At 40.6% G+C, this 18,308-nt stretch overlaps 1 protein-coding gene across 6 annotated transcripts in view; it reads left to right on the top strand.

The window, feature by feature from the left end:
- Positions 1-18,308, top strand: part of ARHGEF28 (Rho guanine nucleotide exchange factor 28) — a 106,716-nt gene that overhangs the window by 74,829 nt on the left and 13,579 nt on the right. For 4 of the 6 annotated variants that reach the window (XM_017808339.1, XM_017808338.1, XM_017808336.1 and 1 more), the window contains exons 20-26: positions 351-448; positions 1,301-1,483; positions 3,979-4,110; positions 4,699-4,784; positions 8,275-8,322; positions 10,079-10,558; positions 13,805-14,102. In XM_017808339.1, coding sequence (XP_017663828.1) covers positions 351-448; positions 1,301-1,483; positions 3,979-4,110; positions 4,699-4,784; positions 8,275-8,322; positions 10,079-10,558; positions 13,805-14,102 — 1,325 coding nt within the window. The remainder of the gene's footprint in view (positions 1-350; positions 449-1,300; positions 1,484-3,978; positions 4,111-4,698; positions 4,785-8,274; positions 8,323-10,078; positions 10,559-13,804; positions 14,103-18,308) is intronic. The other 2 variants (XM_017808337.1, XM_017808341.1) reach the window with 2 other exon arrangements.

Below are 18,308 nucleotides of genomic sequence, written 5' to 3'. Positions count from 1 at the left end.
ATTTTGACGAAATGGTGAATCATGCCTGTTATCTTGGTGTCAGTGCCTTAAGAATGGTAGGGAAACCATTGCCTCTCATGGGGCCCAAGCTTCTGCTTAGGACAGCAAACCTGCATGTGGGCCAGCCACCCATTTGCTACACAATGCAGCCTTACCAGAATTAAAAAGAGTCAGTATGGTTTATGTCCACTTACTGCTTCTTAAAGAGGCTGACAAATGGCTTGCCTCTGGATTATTGCAAAAGTTGTTGCTGATGTTGTGTTTTGTTTATTGTGAACATAACACTGTGTTGAAGATTAATAGATGATAGCCAATTTTGCTTTGTCCACCTTTGTCTTTTATCTTTGAAGTTGTCCAGAGGAAAAAGAAGAAGAGGTAAAAATGAATGAATCTGATGAAGACAGGCGTATTGCTGAGGCCAAAGCATACAGAATTCAGAAATATCAAGGTGTAGTATCTTTCCTGCCACTCTGAGAGCTCTGGCATCCTCAGAGTTCAGGATGAATTAATAATGTGCCCAATACTGGCTGATGGGTTCAAACTGGCTCAATAGGCAGAGTCACAGCTGGGGTGGTCTGATGGTATGATGTGAATGTATTGAAAGAGAAGCTTTTTTTTTTTTTCCCCGGAGGGTTTAGTGTTTTTTTCTATATTACCATGACCAAAAAAGAAAAATGGATGTTTTCAAAATAAACACTGAATTTCCCAGATTAGCCTCAGGACCAGGTAGTTTTGTGTTTGTGTAAATACCTCGAATCTTCAAAATTGTGTGGCTTTGTGCTTGTTTATGCACTTTGCTGCTATTATTTTTATCTGAAACTATAGCTAATAGAGATAAATTCTGCTTCCCTGTTTCCCCTACATCTAACTCCCAATCTTTGTACTGTTGCAAGAAGAGAAATTGCAGCAATGTCTGTCCTGTAGAGAGCCACAGGGAAGGGTACCCTCTGCTGAAAGCAGGTGTTCTTTGATGTGGAGGCCCTGAATCACTGCACCTGAGCCAAGTAATTTTCCAGGATGCAGCACTCACTTGTTATTGTGAGTGCAGCAATAGGTAACTGAAGGGCCCAAGAGGGCAGCCAAGGCCACCTGATCAGGGTAGAGCTCTGGACCTCTATCAGGGTCTGTGCCAGCTTTCATTAGGATGGACTATGGGATGAATTTGGTTCCTGGCCAGTTAAGAAAGGTTTAGCTTGAATTAGCAATATCTATGTGGCATAAAGCTTAGAAGGGTGAATGAGGAATGTGTTTCCCTGCAGGATAAAAAAATATTAATACGGTGTTCAATTTTGGTTGACAGAGTTGCTGAGTAACCAGGACCAGCAAATCTGCAATTATTTGGAAGAGAAGTTGCACGTGTATGCCGAACTGGGAGATATGTGTGGGTTTGATGATGTTCGTGTAGAACCTCACCTCCTTATCAAACCTGATTCAGGAGAAACTCCACAGGCTGCTCCATTGCTGGCAGCAGCACTCAGAGAAGGTGAGTTTGCATGGGTAGAGTGGATTGGTGGCTCTTCACATGGACAGTGCATTGTGTTGCAGTTCTGTCAAGTCTCAAGAACTGGCAGTGTCAAAACTTGTCAATGGATATTGAAATTTCTCAGGTTTATTCTTGTCAGATATAGGAGATAGTATCTGCCAGACCGTAAAATAAGGGACGTTTAGTGCATAGCATCAAAAGTGAGCATGCAGGGAAATGGAGTTAGGTTGTTAGCTGTACTCCTTGCAGTACAAATCTGTGAAGCACATAAAAAGTTGCAGTATGATATTGCACCTGGTCCCTGACCTTCACCTACCTGGGCTAATTTGATGACACATCAGAATCATGTATGATCATATACAGACCAGTTCAGATCTACCAAGAAACACCTGCCAGAATCACTGTAGGAACCGTGTTTTTTCTGCCTATTATCTAACAGTGAGATGATAACCTTGGACCACCTATAGTAATGTCCTCTGAAGAAAGGAAGGGAGGGAATGGTATTTGTAGATACCTTCCCTGGCTGGAACTTCAGCTAAACTTCTGCTTAACTCAGCTGAAAAGAATTCTGGTAAACTGAGCCCTAATCACCTAAATTGAGACCTGTGTGCTACTAACATTTCAAGTGATAAAGCAGTGAAGCCTGCTCTCCATCATCATTATAAAACCAGAGTGCTTTTTATTGATAAAAATTATTAAACTTGTGTAGGGAATATAAATCTGTGATGCAACAGTAAATAGTTAAAATGGCAGCCTATACTTACACACACTATTCTGCCCACTTTTTTATTTTTCAGTTTCTCTCATGCTATTGTTGATGTTGATGATGTCTTGGATTTCAGTACTCTACGGCACTCTGTAGGAGCTTACAGTTGTTTACAGTGCAGAAAATTTGTGGGGACAATTTTCCAGGACAGAAATAGTCCCTGAGCTAATAGCAGACTCTGTAGGAATAAAGCATTGCTCACAGTAGAGAATGATAGAATTACAGAGTGCTTAAGCAAATTAGATATACACAAATCCATGAGATGAGATGAGATAAACCCAAGACTTCTAAGAGAGCTTGTTAATGTCGTTGTGAGGCTGTTTTCTGTCAGCTTTGAAAGATCACAGAGATCAGGAGAGGTTCCTGATGACTTGAAGAAGGCAAGCCTCACACTTATCTTCAAGAAAGAATATATAGGGAACTACCAAACAGTCAGTCTCACCAGCATCTCTGAGATGGTGATAGAGAAAATCCTCCTGGAAGCCATTTCCAAGAACATGAAAGACATGAAGGTGATTTGGAACAGCCAGAGATTAACAGATTAATCTAGGGCAAATTGTGTCTGACTAGCCTGATGGTTTTTATGATGAGAGAACAGGGTACGTTGGTTACCTTGACATCTGTGAGACCTTAAACACTACCTGCACTGGCTGTAGTATCCTTACATATGAACTGTTGTGAACTGCTTAACTGGATGGAAAATAGACTGGACTGCTGGGCTGAAGGGGTTGTGATCAGTCATATGATGTCTGGCCAGTAACACGTTATTAGGGGATTCCCTTAGGGATGGATTCGGAGACCAGTACTGTTCAACGTATTTATTAATGCAGCTAACTATGGGATTGAGCACACTCTTAGCAAATTCATGACTGTCATTGAATGAGGTGGGATGTTCAGTGTGCTGGAGAGACCTCTACAAATTGGGAGAATGGGCTAAGAGGAACATCTAGGTGTTTTACAAAGACAAGTGCAAAATCCTGCATCTTGGGTGGAGTAATCCTGTGTATTGGTCCAGGCTGGACACTGACTAGATAGAAAACAGTTTTGTTTAAGTGGACCTGAAAGTCCTACTCGAGAGCTGGTTGACCATGAGGCAGCAGTGTGCTCTTGTGGCAAAGAAGGCCAACTGCTTCCTTGGCTGGTGCAATAGGAGGAGAGTTGCCAGCAAATTGAGGGAAGTGCCATGAAGTAGTACTGGGCTTCTCTGGACAAGAGGGACATTGACAAAGTGGAGCAAATCCAGTGAAAGGCACCAGGATGACTAGGGTGCTGGAGGATATGACATCTGAGAAAAGCTGAGGTAGCTGGCTTTATGGGGTCTCATTACTGTCCACAGCTCCTTAATGGGAGAATACAGAGAAGCCAGGTTTTTTGCAGAGTCATGTGATGATAAAAGAAAAACACTTGGACGAGATGCAACAGTCAGATATTGGAACACCTGCAATTCCAGTTAGCTGAAAGGAAAAATTATGTGCCATGGGGGTGTTAAAAACTGGAAGAAGTTGCTCAGGGAGACTGTGAAGTCACCATCTTTGGAGGAGTTAAGAGCTTGTATTTGCAAAGCTCTGAGCAGTGCAATTTAGTTTGACCAACTTTAAGTCAGATGTTGGACTAGAAGACCTCTGAAAGTCCCTTACGAGCTAAATTATTCTATGGTTCTATGCCATTGATTTATGCATTAAGGGGCTATTTACGGGGCCTCTGTAATTCAGCGTGTTTTCCTCTTTAGTTGAAAGTCTCCGTGAAGCTGTCATAACATCACATGTGAGCCAAACAGACAGATCACCAGAGGAAAGTATTGAGGAAATAAGTGTGAAGCATAGATTTACTGCCAATGAAATCTTGGAATCTCTTCTGGATGGTGAGTAAAATTTGATACTTTTACATAGTGCTAGTTCAGAGTGCTAAAACAATTGATACTGGATTGTTTTTTTTGGAAAGTTTCTCAGTCTGTGGCAGAATCAATAACAAATAATACAATAAAAATTATCTTTAGGCAGGTGCTCAAATAATATAAATTGTCATATAACTTGGTTGAAGGTATGCTTTCTTGTCATTGTTACTCAGCTCCACAGCAAATCTATATTGTGGCACAGGCCATTTCCCAGGTTAGCTACTTTTTGTCAGGAGACCTGAAACCAGGAATGACATTCCAATAATTTCAGCTGTAAAAGGTAGCATGAATTTCTTACAAAAAAAATTGCAAATAAAGTACTGTGAAATCGTGCTAATTTTTAAGGTAGAAAAACTGGATTATGCCATATGTGCCATCCTGGCTTCCAAATTTGTTTTTACCCAGCCTAGAATCCATTTCATGATGCCAAATTATGTCTATCTCTATTTCAGCATCCTGTAAGTAACTGTAAAAAAGGATGCCACCTTCTGTTTTTCTAATCAGGATATGCTTTGATACCTTTCTTTTACATGTTCTTGGGGCTTTATTTGTTAGATGCAGAAATAAAAGAAGCTGCAGAATCATCAGAAATTGATCTCAGTGTTGAAAAGGAAATGGCAGGTGCCAATCTTGAGAATAAGGTATTGTAATCAATTTTTCTTTTTGCATTGCACATAGCATTCTGGGCACTGGGCATGTACATGCTGTCCAAATTTTTATGGCGTATCTAAAGGCTGTTCTAAAACAGAAAGCATGGGATAGGCATATTTCACTCAGATCCAGATAATTCAGTTTAATAGAGGACACTGAAATTAATAATAAAAATTTGAAAAGCAGTCATAAACGATCTGCAGAAGAATTTGCCTGCCAGACTTACAAATCAGGGAGTTGTAATAACAGGCAGTGCTTTCAAACCACTGGTTCGGGCCACTCAAAGCCTCATCCTTGTCTGTTGTCATTCAATAGATGCATCTCTATGGAACAGACAATAGTGTTCCCTCTTCTCCCTCCTCCTATTCATAAGATAGTGAAAGTCTCCTGCAATGACAGAGACCTCAGCTAATGCAAGGAAGACTTAGGCATTGGAAGAACTTTGTTCTAAGAACAGGCACATAAAATAGGATAGGTTTTCTTACACCAGTTTGCTTCAGAATTTTGAATTAAAGCAAAATTGAGCAGTTAGAAAATAGAAGAGGAATTTCCTATTTTTCAAAGTTCTGTGAGCAGATCTGGGGAAAAAAGCAAGATCAAAAATCAGTACTGGACAAAATTAGGAATGACAAATTTCATGTAGCAGTTGAGTGTTGGAGTAAGCAGAGTGAATTACTGTGTGGAAAAAAGTGAACTGTAATTGAGTAGTTCTTAGGTAGAGAAGAAAGACCACAAAAGGAACAAAGGGAAGAGACAAGAACAGAAGATAAGCAACTTGAAATGGAAATTAAGCTTTGCTAGAAAAGGAATTACTTAGCATTAGCATACTGTCTTTTCATCAGATCTGAAAGGAGGCTTGTGTGCCTGAAACCTTGAGTTTGTTTGTTTGTTTTCTGTATCTGGAAGACTTCTGCTAATACACTAATTTCCCCGATAAACTGGCCTTATTTTGAGCTCTAGATCATCCTATTTACCAGTCTGCTGTGTTAGAAGGGAGAAGGAAGAAGATTGTGAGTGGAAACAATGGGTTGAAAACAAAAATCCAAGTGAGGGAGCAGAGAAGCTAGGTGAAGAAAAATAAAACAACCTAATAGAGGGTAGAGGGGCTCAGATCGAGCCCATTAAAAGTTCCAGTAGCTCCACATGAAAACTTTTCCAATGAGGTTATAGAGAGGGTAGAGCCAGACTTTTTTTCAGAGGTCCACAGCAAAAGGATGAGTGTCCAAGATTACAAGCTGCACCAAGGGAAATTCTGACTGTATATAAGGGAAAAAATGCACCGCAAGGATGAGCAAGCAGGAACAGGTTGTCCAGAAAGGTTTTGGGGGTCTCTATCCTTGGAGGTTTCCTGGATTTGACTGGAGAAGGACTTGAGAAACCTCCTCTAATCTATTTTTTATTTGAAGCTATCCCTGCTCAAAAAGCTGAAGGGACCTGCGCCCAACTCTTCCACTCTGTCATTATCCTATTATTTCACACCAAGCCATTATCCTGTTATTTATGGCCTATTATTTGGGCAAGGCTTGTGTCACATCTTACCATGTCAGAATCAGACTTACCAGGAGGTGGCAGAATGAGCAAAGAGGCAAGGCAAGGGTTTTCCAGGGTGATGGTTGTTCTGCCCTCTGTCGGTAGCTGGGTGTGCAGTCTTGGGATTGTGGAGTGCCAGTTCTGGACTCAGCCCAGTTAGCCTGGGAAAACAGGAGCTGGTCAGGCGGAGCAAGAGTTTCTAGCTTGGGGATTAGATGCTGACTAGGCACTGGAAGGGAGAGCGTTGCCTCTGAAACTTGAGAGGTCCCAAGCCGGTAGCTGTGAGAGATGGTCCCCTGTCTCCTCGCTCCTGTCTTGTAAACACATCCCTGAGGGAGTTGTCCAAAGCACAATGTAACATGCTGTGGGATCTCACTGTCCTCATGTCTCTGAACCAGGGTGCTGGGGAACAGTGGCAGGGAGGTGATGATAGCCCTCAGCACAGTTAAACACCTGAAATTATTGCTTTGCTCCTAGCTTGACTTACAGGGCATATACTGAAGCTGTAATGGTGCAGCAATGATGCTGCTGTCCCTGGTCAGCTCAGCTAAACCTACCTCAGCCTCATTCCCTCAGTGCTTCAGTGCTGCAGTGAGAGGACCACAGGCACTGGGGCTGGCAATTTGCAGCTCATTGATCAAGCCAAAGCCAGTTAAGGCTTCCCCCTGCTACACATTTTTTCCTAATTAGAAAGGGCTTCAAGATCTGAAAGAAACTCTACTCTTGTTCAGTGTGTGGGCTCTACTTTGTGGACTCCATCATCCTTCCAGCATCACCCTTTTTCTCTCTCTCTTGTCTCTGCTCTGCCTCACTGCCTGCTGCTCACTGTCCAGCAAAGGGAAAGCAGAGCTGCTTTGTGCCTGTCCTTGTGCTGCACAGAGACATCTGTGCAAAATCTGCTGCTTCTCATAGCAGAGCTGAGCAGTTTTATGGCTTGTGGATGCAATGAGAAGGAGGAGATGAAGATCTGGAGGGGGAATGGAAGGAAATACTAAAGGGAGATAATGTGAGAGAAAGAAGTGGAGGAAATGCTGCAGCTGGTGTTCCCTTTCCCCCATGCATGTCTGCTTTGAGCTGTGTTTGGAAGCCTGACCTTTTTCATCTTCAGTTTCAATTATTGCAGCTAAATGTAGCAGATGCATTGCTCTCTGTGGTGTTAAATCAGACTCAGTAGAGAACTTAGGAGAATCAGAGAGAAAACAAATACTCCCCAAACCCTGCTCTGCTCCTATGAAAAAAGAAAAAGTGTGGAAAGTGTGAAGTGGCTGTACCTTGCTGCAGGGGTAGAGTAGTAACCATGCTAGTGCATTTTGTAGAACATACTGGGCAAGAATCTTGCAGAATATCTAAGGCATTTGCCATAACCCACTGACATGACTCCTGCTAGTTTCTTACTGTGTTAGTATCTGTGTTTTTGAAGAGTCTCATGCTATCTCATCCTACTGTAAGTAACCTAAACCTACTGTGTTGTATATACAGAGGTCTGGTTACTGTCTTTCAAAACTGTCAAGTAAACAAAGAATGAATGGAAATGTCTTTTCTGTGTAGCATTTGTCACAAGAGATTAAAATTTTGATGAAATATTTTTATTTTTACAGTTGTGCTTAGAATCTCTAGTGATTTCCATGGAAACTCCAGTGTTCATGAATTATTAGCCTTTGTAGGTTATTGCTTCTGTTTTTTCACATAGCCACATAAAGTTTTGACTCAGCACTGCATTTCTTAGAAATATGAATGTCTCCACTAGTTTAAAAAAAATTACCTAGATGATACAATTTTGAAGTTAAAACCTACTTTTTAAAGCAACATATTTTTATTTTAGGAAGGAAGTATGAATTTCAAAGGATATACAGGCACAGAAGTGAGTTTATTTAAACCTCAGACACAATGTATTAACTATATAGTTCACAGTGGTCAAAGCTTTGAAAATCTTTCTCTTTTATTTTCTAGATTGTACAAGCAATCCAGAACTTAACCTGTCTTTTGTACAGCATACAGGTGACTATTCCACTGCTAACTTTATAGAGTAATTAGTCTTAATAATTTACTTCTTAAGATTTGTTTTCATGTCGCCCTACTTTTAGACATTACATCACTGCATACTGATCTCTACTGATTGTTGCATAAGTTGTCATAGAATATACGACATCAGTGGTAGGTTTCTGTTAAGAACTGAGTAGTGCTTACTTGCTTGAAGATCAGGCCTCCCTCCCATAAAAGGATGTTTATACAGTCTAAAAATCTAGCAGGAAAGTAGAATGATGGCCCTAATTGAACTGATGTCATTTCACATACAGATTTCTGAAATTATAGTACAAAATATTGAAAAATTTTAGTATTTTCTTTTGAGTGTTCTTCTGGCTAATAGTAAACAGAGACTCTGCCACTTAGATAGGAAACTCAACACATTTTAGATATTTCAATCTCAATTAAATACTTTGTATATTCTGTAGGTCCTTAGTCTGAAGTGTTTTCCTCTTTTATGCTAACTTTGAATGTTTTAACTTACTTTTTCTTATTTAGATGCAGTTTTATAATTTTATTTTAAAATGTTTGATTTGAGCGTGCTTTAATTTTTAGACCCTATTGACATTAGCATATTTCATAATAATTCTGGAAACCTTGGGCTTAGAATTTAAGTGGATTGAAGCAACGCAAAAGCAAAATAAAAAGCTTGTAATTCAGGCAAAATTTTTGAATAATTGAGAAACAGGGATAATAAAATAAGGCTTGGGTTCGTGCCTTGATTGTTCAGACCATGAACTGGCAGTAAGGTGCAGAGAAACAAGCAGAGGATCCTGTCCTTGCCCTGTTTACAAATCACTGGAACTGACCTAATACTGGAGGGAGAGCCAAAGAAAGTGGGGATTGTACATTGCATAAAGTTAAAAACTTTCTGGGGTGAACAGCATGGGGCAATGGGGGTGTGTGAATTCTCTGGGAATATCTGTTGAAATAGATTCCCATGCCAGCTCTTGAAGATAGGCGGTGCAACAAGTGCTTCAGCAGATCTAGGGCTTTCTTGCTTTTCTTTCTTCTTAATCCTAGCTATTTATTTTTGTGTTATTGGAGGGTGTCACAATCTTTAATGCAAACAATGTCACAACATTCTTGTGAAGGATGGAACATAGAGCCCTCGACTGTGAAATAGAAACTTCAGATTTAAAATTACTACTATACTGCAGATTATGCTTGTACTGATACCTTGATCAGGTGTGTGTAGTGGTATGGTCCTGGTGACATGGCTCTGTTGGCAGCTGCCTGTAGGACTGATGTTAATTAGATTGTGGTGCTGCAGGTTAGAAAGGAGAGCTTTGGGGTTGGAGTGAGCTGTGCTGAAAATAGTACGGTTTTAGGAATACTTGGGTGAGTATAGCATTCCCAATGCCTTAATGCTCTCTTTACCCATGAAAAATCATTTTTTCTATGTGTTTTAATATCCTCTAACAGAACAGGACCCCAGCTGTAACTGAAGTGCATATCCACAGCTGTAACATAAACATGTGTAGTAATACTAAATGTAAACCAGAACCATGTTAAAAGTACTCAAAAGAGTTGAGCTAGAAATAGCTCTTTGTAAAGGCATGATTACAGAATATTTTGTACTTGCTTGAGGAATTACCCCCCAAAAAGTATTAAGCACTGGTATTACAAGAGGTTGAAGCATTTTTATATAATGATTCTATGTAAAAACACAGCAATGGATTAATGCTGATATTTAAACATTTGTGTCTGATTTGATTGTGGGATCTAGGCAGCACTGGCTATCCAGGACAGCCACAGAGAGCTCCATAGGTTACTCCTGCAAGAGAATGAGAAGACTGGTTGGGGCCATGGTTCTCGGCTAAACGTCCTTTTGGAGCAAGAAAAATATCGGAATCTGGAAAAGCAAAGGGTGGAACTGGCCAACATACACAAATTGAAGCAGCAGTTTCAGCAAGAGCAGCAGCGATGGCTGCGTGAATGCGACCAGCGGCAACGGGAGTGGGAGGCACAGGAGGCCCGTCTGGGGCAGTGGGAGCAAGAGTGTGGGTGCAAGGAGGAGCTACTGGAAAGGAACCAACAGAGACTGGCACTGCAGCTTCAGGAGTACCAGCAGAGCCTGGAGAGGCTCCAGGAGGGCCAGAAGATGGTGGAGAGAGAAAGAGACAATCTGAAAATGCAGAAGAAACTCCTATGGCACTGGAAGCACGGTCAGCAAAGCAACCTGTTTTCAACCAGAGTGGTCAATGAGGTGTGTGGTTCCCAACTGTAATTGTAACCCTGATTGCAGACTTATAGACTTACCTTGATAAATAGGCCAGTACGTCTTGAGTTTCGTTGGTTGTTAATGTAACAAGTGAGCATGTGGGAAACTGGAGGTTCAGGCATATCCAAGGATTTTCTTTGAACCTCATGAAGTTTAACCAGGGAAAGTGCAAAGTCCTGCCCCTGGGAAGGAGCAACCCCAGGCACAGTAGATCTACACCAACTGGAAATCGGCTTGACCCTCTACAACTACCTGCAGGGAAGTTGTAGCAAGGTGAAGGTTTGGCATCTCTCCCAGGCAGCTAGTGACAGGAAAGAGGAAATGGCCTCAAGATCAGGAAGAATTTCTTCACTGAAAGAGTGGTCAAGCATTGGAACAGGCTGCCCAAGGAGGTGGTGGAGTCACCATCCCTGGAATTGTTCAGGAAACATGGCACTTTGTGCTATGGTTTAGTTGACCACATGGTGATGTTTGGTCAAAGGTTGGACTCAATGATCTTGGAGGTCTTTTCCAACCTTAATGATTCTTTGATTCTGTGAAAAGAACATGTGGATCCTGGGGGTCCATGTTAACGTCAGCAAGCAACATGACCTTGCTATAAAGGTGGCAGATGGTCTTCAGGGCTGCATTAGACAACGTATTGCTAGTAAGTCAAGTGAGGGGATCCTTCTTCTCTTCTCTGGCCACTGAACTATTATGTTCAGTCTGGCTCCCCAGTACCAGAAAGAGCTATGGGGTGGAGAGGGGGGTGGAGGTGGGAGAGAAGGTGTGATGGATGTCCAGTGAAGTGCCACAAAGATGTTTGGGCCATCTCTTCAGTGATGAAAGGCTGAGACTGTTCAGCCTGGAGAAGAAATGATTCTTGTTATTGGGGATTCTTATTCATCTATATAAATACCTAAGTGGAGGGTCTAAAGAAGATGGAGCCAGGTTCTTTCCAGTGGTGCCCAGTGGTGCCCAGTGACAGAGGCAATGGGCACAAACAGAAACCCAGAAGGTTCCTTTTGAACATCAGGAAACACTTTTTTCCTTTGAGGGTAACTGATCCCTGGCACAGATTGCGCAGGGGGATTGTAGACTCTTTATCACTGGAGATATTCAAAAGCTGCCTGGACACTGTCCTGGGCAACTGGCCCTGCCTGAGCAGAGGGATTGGACTAGATGACCTTCAGAGATCCCTTCCAACCCAAACTGTTCTGTGATTTTAAGCTGGATGCCCTACAAAAACCAAGGCTGATGTTCCTTAAATTGAGGCAACAGAAATTTTAAATATGAGAATCTGTGCTTTATTCTGTTTTGCTACTGTGTTTTCAAGATACATTGTGTCTCTGTATCTTGTAGGAAAGCTAAAATATTATAATGCTTAGGCTTTTAGTGAAGTTTTTGATTGTTGTCCTTGTTCCTGGACCACAGCATTGTCTCCAGTGAAGAAAAGGGGCACCTCCAGGAGTAGCAAACACCAAGCTCTTGTGACCCCCATGTGTCAGGCCCTGCTGTCCTGTTCCCCTGAAACAAGCAGTCCCTCAGGGGAAGAGGTTGGTATGTGGCTCCATCCCTGACAGCATAAATCCTTGGAGATGGTCATTATTAGGGGGTGCAATTTAAAGTAGCTCTGAAGCTGCTTGAGGGTTTAACACTAAAAACAATGAAGTTTTTGTTGAAGGTGAAGGGTACAGTCTGGCTCTGAAGGCAGCTGTCTTGGTGCTCACATGCCAGGTAGGACCTCACCTCTAATCCCCTCCTCAATGGGTACAGTCTTGGTTTCCATTACTGTTCTCTAAAGCACTTGAAATTCAAAACATTTTGTCTGGCTTTTGCATGTACTGAAAGCTCACTGACCCAAACAGCATCTTTTTTCCCCTCACGTTCACGTTTTCACAAGAAAATCTGTAGAGCCTTTCTTCAGGCCATCACCTCCATAGTTTTTCAGCTGGCACCCGTAACAGGCAGAGACCATTTGGTGTCTAAGCCTGTGTCTGCATGAGGGTTGAAGGATTGGCCTCTGACCTCCCCCTTTTCATCCAGCCTCTGTGAACACCCTGTGAACATGACTTAACCATATATATGCTTGCCAGGCCAAACAGTAAAGACACTTTTTACTAGTGCAGCATGTGGTACCATTTTGACTTGTTTGGCAGTGCTTAAGAAGTGGATACGAAAGCAAAACTGAACTTGCCCATCAGCGTTAAAGGATGCGATTTCTACAATCTTTTGAAGAGAGGAAGCTGAAGCTTGATTGCCTGATGCAGGATCGCACAGAGAGGCAAAATTATTAAATGCTGAGTGTCAGACAGTGGTAGTTCTTGTAATCTAGTATTTAATTTGTAAGACTAGTTGTATTTTTATTTCAAGTAGACTGTGTGGCTTTGTAGCTGTTTCTTGAGATTGTCTTTGGCCTGTGTTTTCCACTACCATACTCCTTGCTGCAGCAGAGATAGCTGAGTGGTTGCCAGTCAGCCAGTATTGCCAGCGCACTGTTTTTTTATGATACTGAACCTAGATAGTTTTGGATGACCAAATGTTGCAGTAACTCACACTGCTACTCCTGCTTTTTTTGTGATCTTGGCCTTAACAAACACCTACAGGCAGAAGGTCTGCAGGATTTGCATTTTCGGCCCCTGGGAGCCATGGCTTGCTTGCTGAAAGCTGTTTACCATCCCTAGGTTGACTGCTGCTGTTCTGTTCTCTGTGATTACCTGTCTATGTGAAGCACAGTGTTATTTTTGGATTGCAGAGTACCCAGATTTACATATGTGAAGTGGTACCTTGTTCATCTGTGAGGCAAAATATTAACCCTCTGAGAGTAGTCGTCAGAGCTCAGTGCATCACAGCAGCAGTAGCAGTCCTTCACTATCTGTTATTTTGCAATTATTACTTGTTTTGAGGTGAGCTAAGGCAAGATCTGCTAGGTTATTGCTGTTTATTCCTGAACACACATCAAATTATCACGTTTGAGGTTAAGGTCTGGCAAATTAGGTGACTATTTGCTATGAATTCTCATTCTGTGTGGCAGTTACTTTTATGTATCTTGGTATAAGGATTCTTCAGGATGATAGTCTCAGTCATATGCTTTAGTTTCAGGTAGTGAGGAGCAGGGAGTTGGACCTTATGATCTTTATGAGTCTCTTCCAACTTGAGATATTCTGTGATTCCATGATTCTGTTGCTCAGCAAAGGTGAAAATGCTGTTCTCTGTTTTGTTTATTTTTGCTTTTTTTTCCCCCTTCTGCAGATAATGGGACATAATCAATTGGACAGCTTAAATGGTGAAAATGAATTCTACTTCAATGAAGCTGTAGTATGTGTGTCTTTAAGGAGTCTCGACAGATCAGATTCTTCTCTCGTTTATGAAGATGGTGTGTTTGGGCTGAATATCTCAAATTCTGATGTAGCAAGGACTAGTGAAAATCAGGCGGACCTCAAAATGGACACTTCTTGTCAGCCAGCATTAACCAGTGCACTGTGGAAATCCACTGGTCCTTACCAGCATGTGTCTCTTTCCTGCAAAAACAAGGATTCCTTTAATAATGGTAATTAACACTTTATTTAATTAAGGAGTAGTATGAGCGGTTTGTCATCTCTCAGGATGAATAGTTCTAGGAACAAAGACATTTTGATATTGGTGGAAGCAATACATTTTGAGAAAACAATTGCATGCCTCCATGCAAGCTTTTTGAGGGTAGATGAGGAAAAAAGCAGAACAGAAGTACAGAAAACTTTTGTAAGAACCCCCAAAACTCCTATTTATGTCTGTGTAACAGTACTCAGAATTTTGTTCTCTGCAAATCTTTTTCCAATGCTACTTTTTTTTTCTGTCTGTGAGCTGAAGTCACTCTTTTTTCAAGTGCATTTTATTGTTTTAGAGCATGTGTGCATTACTTGGTGATTTCTGGTTAGAATACCTCCTGATTTACCATCCTAAAACGATAATCAGTGTTCAAGTACCCTTTTCTTTCTTCATTGAAAAATAAAAATATCTTGAAAGACTCTTAGTTGTGAACAGAAAAATTATATCACTTCTAAGGGATAATGTAATCTTTGTCAATAAGCTATGTTACTAAAAATAGCTCTTTCTGCATTACCTTTCTTTATTCTTGTATTTTACCAGAACCTCCAAAGATATGTAGGTTGCATGGCAGTTATTGATGGTGGCTACCAAAATGAGAGGAAGAGGCTGCCTATTTGAGCAATGCATTGCATTGAAAATTCTTTGAAATACTTAAAAATACACTAATGAGAAACTCTAAACTGTCTGGGATTTATTTCTTGTGTTGCACAATGTTAGTTTTGGTCTAACTTCTTTCATTAGTGTGAGAGGTAGAACAGCATGTAAAAACACAACAGCTAAAAGTCTTAGGGGACAAGGTGCACTTTTGGTGTAATAGATTAAGTAATCTTCTGGGGTTTTCCTGCACAGTTGTGAAATTCAGGGGAAACATGGCAAGTCAACACTGCAACAGTACCTGAGCTCCCCTTTTTCTGCAACTGGCAGTGCAAAATAACTTCTGTTTTCACACCAGCTTCATGCAGGTCAGGTCATAGCAAAGGCCAGTTGGCAGCAGAATTAAGAGTTGAAAACATACACAGGCTCAATGGATTTTAATTGTCTTAGAGCCTTGATTAAGGAACTTGTGCCTTAGTATTCTTTGTAATGTATTAAGCAGGCATCCACCACAGCCTTATTAATCCTTGGTACGTGGGTTGACAAAATAGCATTTTATAATCAAAGATAGGGCAGACTAGTCACATCACCAAAATCAGCAAACCAAGCTGATTAGTAAAAGAGATTAATACTTCTAAAAATGCCTAAATAATTAGCCTAGTGAAACTTGTTCTAGTTTGACTGAAGTTGTCATTTTAGTGATAGGTTAGCTAAGCTAGAGCAAATTTGAAAAGGAACACATATGTGGGTTTAAACTTCTCAAAAGTGTCTTAGCTTGCATTGGCAAGCATTCAGATGCAAGCTAACCAATACTTTCTGTTGAGCCCACATGAGAGCATCTGGTTTAATTAAACTGGCTTGTACCAGTTTAATTGCACTGATCTTAAGATAAACTGGAGGAGCTTCTGTATATAAAGACACCTACGATGGACCAGCTTTGTGTTAAGCTGTTACCAGTTCATCTTGTGTAGACATCCTTATCTTGCCCTGGTAACAGGGCACCAAGGCAGTCCCAGCAGCTTGGGGACCAGCACTGGCTACAAAGCCTGCCCAAGATGCTAGCAGGCTAGTATAAGTCTCTGGCTAATTCATGTCAGTAAAACCTGCAGTTAGTTACTGCTTGCATGGTGCCACAAGGTGCCTTATGCAAAGGAGTGAAGCAAATCCTTGCAGCATCCTCATGGTGCAGATGATGCTGTCAAGCCTACCAGTGCATTGCTGGAGCAGATAGGGCTGGAAGCCTCTCCCTAGAGGGATGTACCATCACGTTCTAAGTTGCATTTGTGATTCAAGTGACAAGTATTTTATGCTCTGATCGTGCAGTGCATGAGACTGCATGGTTCAGACTTGCTTCTGTCATGCATCAGGAGCCACTCCACAGGAAGTGGAGAATGAGAAGAATTTTAAACTTCCCCCTAAAAGACAGATGGCATACAAAGCCCTAGGAAATGGCTCTGCACATGAAAATTAAGTAGATAGCTTGTTCCTAAGCTATGTGAATCAAGTTGAACAGTACAAACATTTCATACAAGGAAGCTGATTTTCTTTTTGCTAGGTATTTTTGTCTGTGCTTTTCCCCCAGAGAGTTTAGGAGAGTTTAAGAAGATCTCTGACCTTGTGCCTCCACTTCCTTACACCTCTGCAGCATATAGTCAGTTCTGATCACTGTGAAGGAAAACCAGCTGAGATCCAATGAAAGACTAGAAAATATTTGAAAGTTAGCTGAAACTTTTAATATTTTCATGTGGTGAATGTTTCATAATGTTTTCATGCATTTTTCAACCAGCTTTATTTGTAAAGTCTCGTAATCATACTTCAAAAAACATTTCTAAATAATAAGTAAAAATAGAACTAAGAAACAAATACTGAGTATGGTTTACTGTATATGTCTACATACCACATACATACATGCCAGACCCAGTATATATTTAAAGTTTTTTGTGTACACAAAAGGAATTTCTTTATTTGAATTATTTTCCCACAGTTATTAGGCATTCCGTAAGAAGTTTGCCCTGTCAAAAAAACCTTCAAATTATTTATAGAGAAGCACCACCTGAACACATTTCCAAGGAGTTAATCACACTGCATTCTACCATATGTTATGTACTATTCAATTAAACTTCATAAATATCCACAAATGGAAACGGTTACATTCCTCCAGTGCATAATTTTCCATTTATGTTTTCTAAGGTAAGACATATGTCTCTTCACATAGGTAACATCATGATTATATATCATTGTTTTATGTGTATGGGAGGGAACTATACCAAAGACCTTCAGGCAAGTTCCCACAAAGCTGAAACTGGCACAAGTACACTCTCTAGAAAAGGTGTGTCAGTCAACAGGAGGAAAATATGATTGAAAGAAAAATGTGTTAATGCTTTACACTAATGGTTATGAAATTATCTGCATGAAAGAAGACAAGTACTTTGGCTTCGGGAATCAGGAAGTATAGGTTTTGTGTCAGACTAGACGGAGAATTCAGTAAATTATTCTTGCATTTAATTGACATGTCGGGTTACCTAGCTGAAGTGATGCCTTAGGATTTACCTGTGAATTCACCTCTTTGATTTCAGGAATCAGTGCAATTTTAATTCTTTTGAACTTTGAAGTGAACAGCATTGTTTGCTGGTGCTACCTTTAACTTCTTTTATTCAGATGCTGTAGCTACAGAAATAGAGTTGAAAAGTGATAGATCTAGAAAACTGCACTGAAACTGGATTGAGGGAGGTTTTTTTCCTCAGACATTTAGCCTGAAGGATCTTTATGTGTGGTATAGTGAAAAACATAGTTTAAATCTTTATGGGGAATGTACAAAAACCTGTAATGTCCAGAAACAGCCAAATGCAAAACTAGGGAGCAAAAATAGGACTCAATTTGGCTAATATAATTTTAATATTTTTAAAGGACAGAAATTTGTACATATATGCATATAAGCAAATTAGATAGTTTGCTTTTGGAAAAATAATCAATTTATAGTGGTTTCCATCAAAGTGAGTGGTTTCTAGACATGTAAGATATTTAATTTACAATAGAAAAAACCCAAAAATTCCAGAACAATGTGTAGTATCCTATAACTCCATTGTTTTTCCTTATTCTTTATATGAAATTTCCTTCCTATTTCTAAAGGCAAATTGTGCTAATGGTGGTTGCTCTGTTGAACCTGTTCTTAATACTGTAGATCAGATTCATTTGCTTTGGTTTTCCATTGGTAATTTAGATGAGGTTTAGAACAGCACATTTTTTGTCTGTGTGCTGGTTTTGGCTGGGATAGGTTAATTTTCTCCACAGTGGCTGTGTTTTGGATTTGTGCTCAACACAGTGATGATAACATAGAGATGCCTCTGTTATTTCTGAGCAGTGATTACACAGAGCCAAGGCCTTTTCTCCTTTTTGGACTGCCACAGGAGTGTACTGGCGAGGAGACTGGAGGTGTATGGGAAATTAGAAGGAGACACAGCTGGGAGAGGTGACTGCAACTGACCAAATATTCCAGACCATATGACATCATGCTCAGTATATAATGGGGAGGGGGGGGGAGAAAGAGGAAGAGGGAATGTTTGGAGTGACATTT

Source organism: Lepidothrix coronata, unplaced genomic scaffold, assembly GCF_001604755.1.
Source record: "Lepidothrix coronata isolate B3197 unplaced genomic scaffold, Lepidothrix_coronata-1.0 Scaffold22, whole genome shotgun sequence".
Lineage (NCBI taxonomy): Eukaryota > Metazoa > Chordata > Aves > Passeriformes > Pipridae > Lepidothrix > Lepidothrix coronata.
This window is presented reverse-complemented; position numbering and strand designations above follow the sequence as displayed.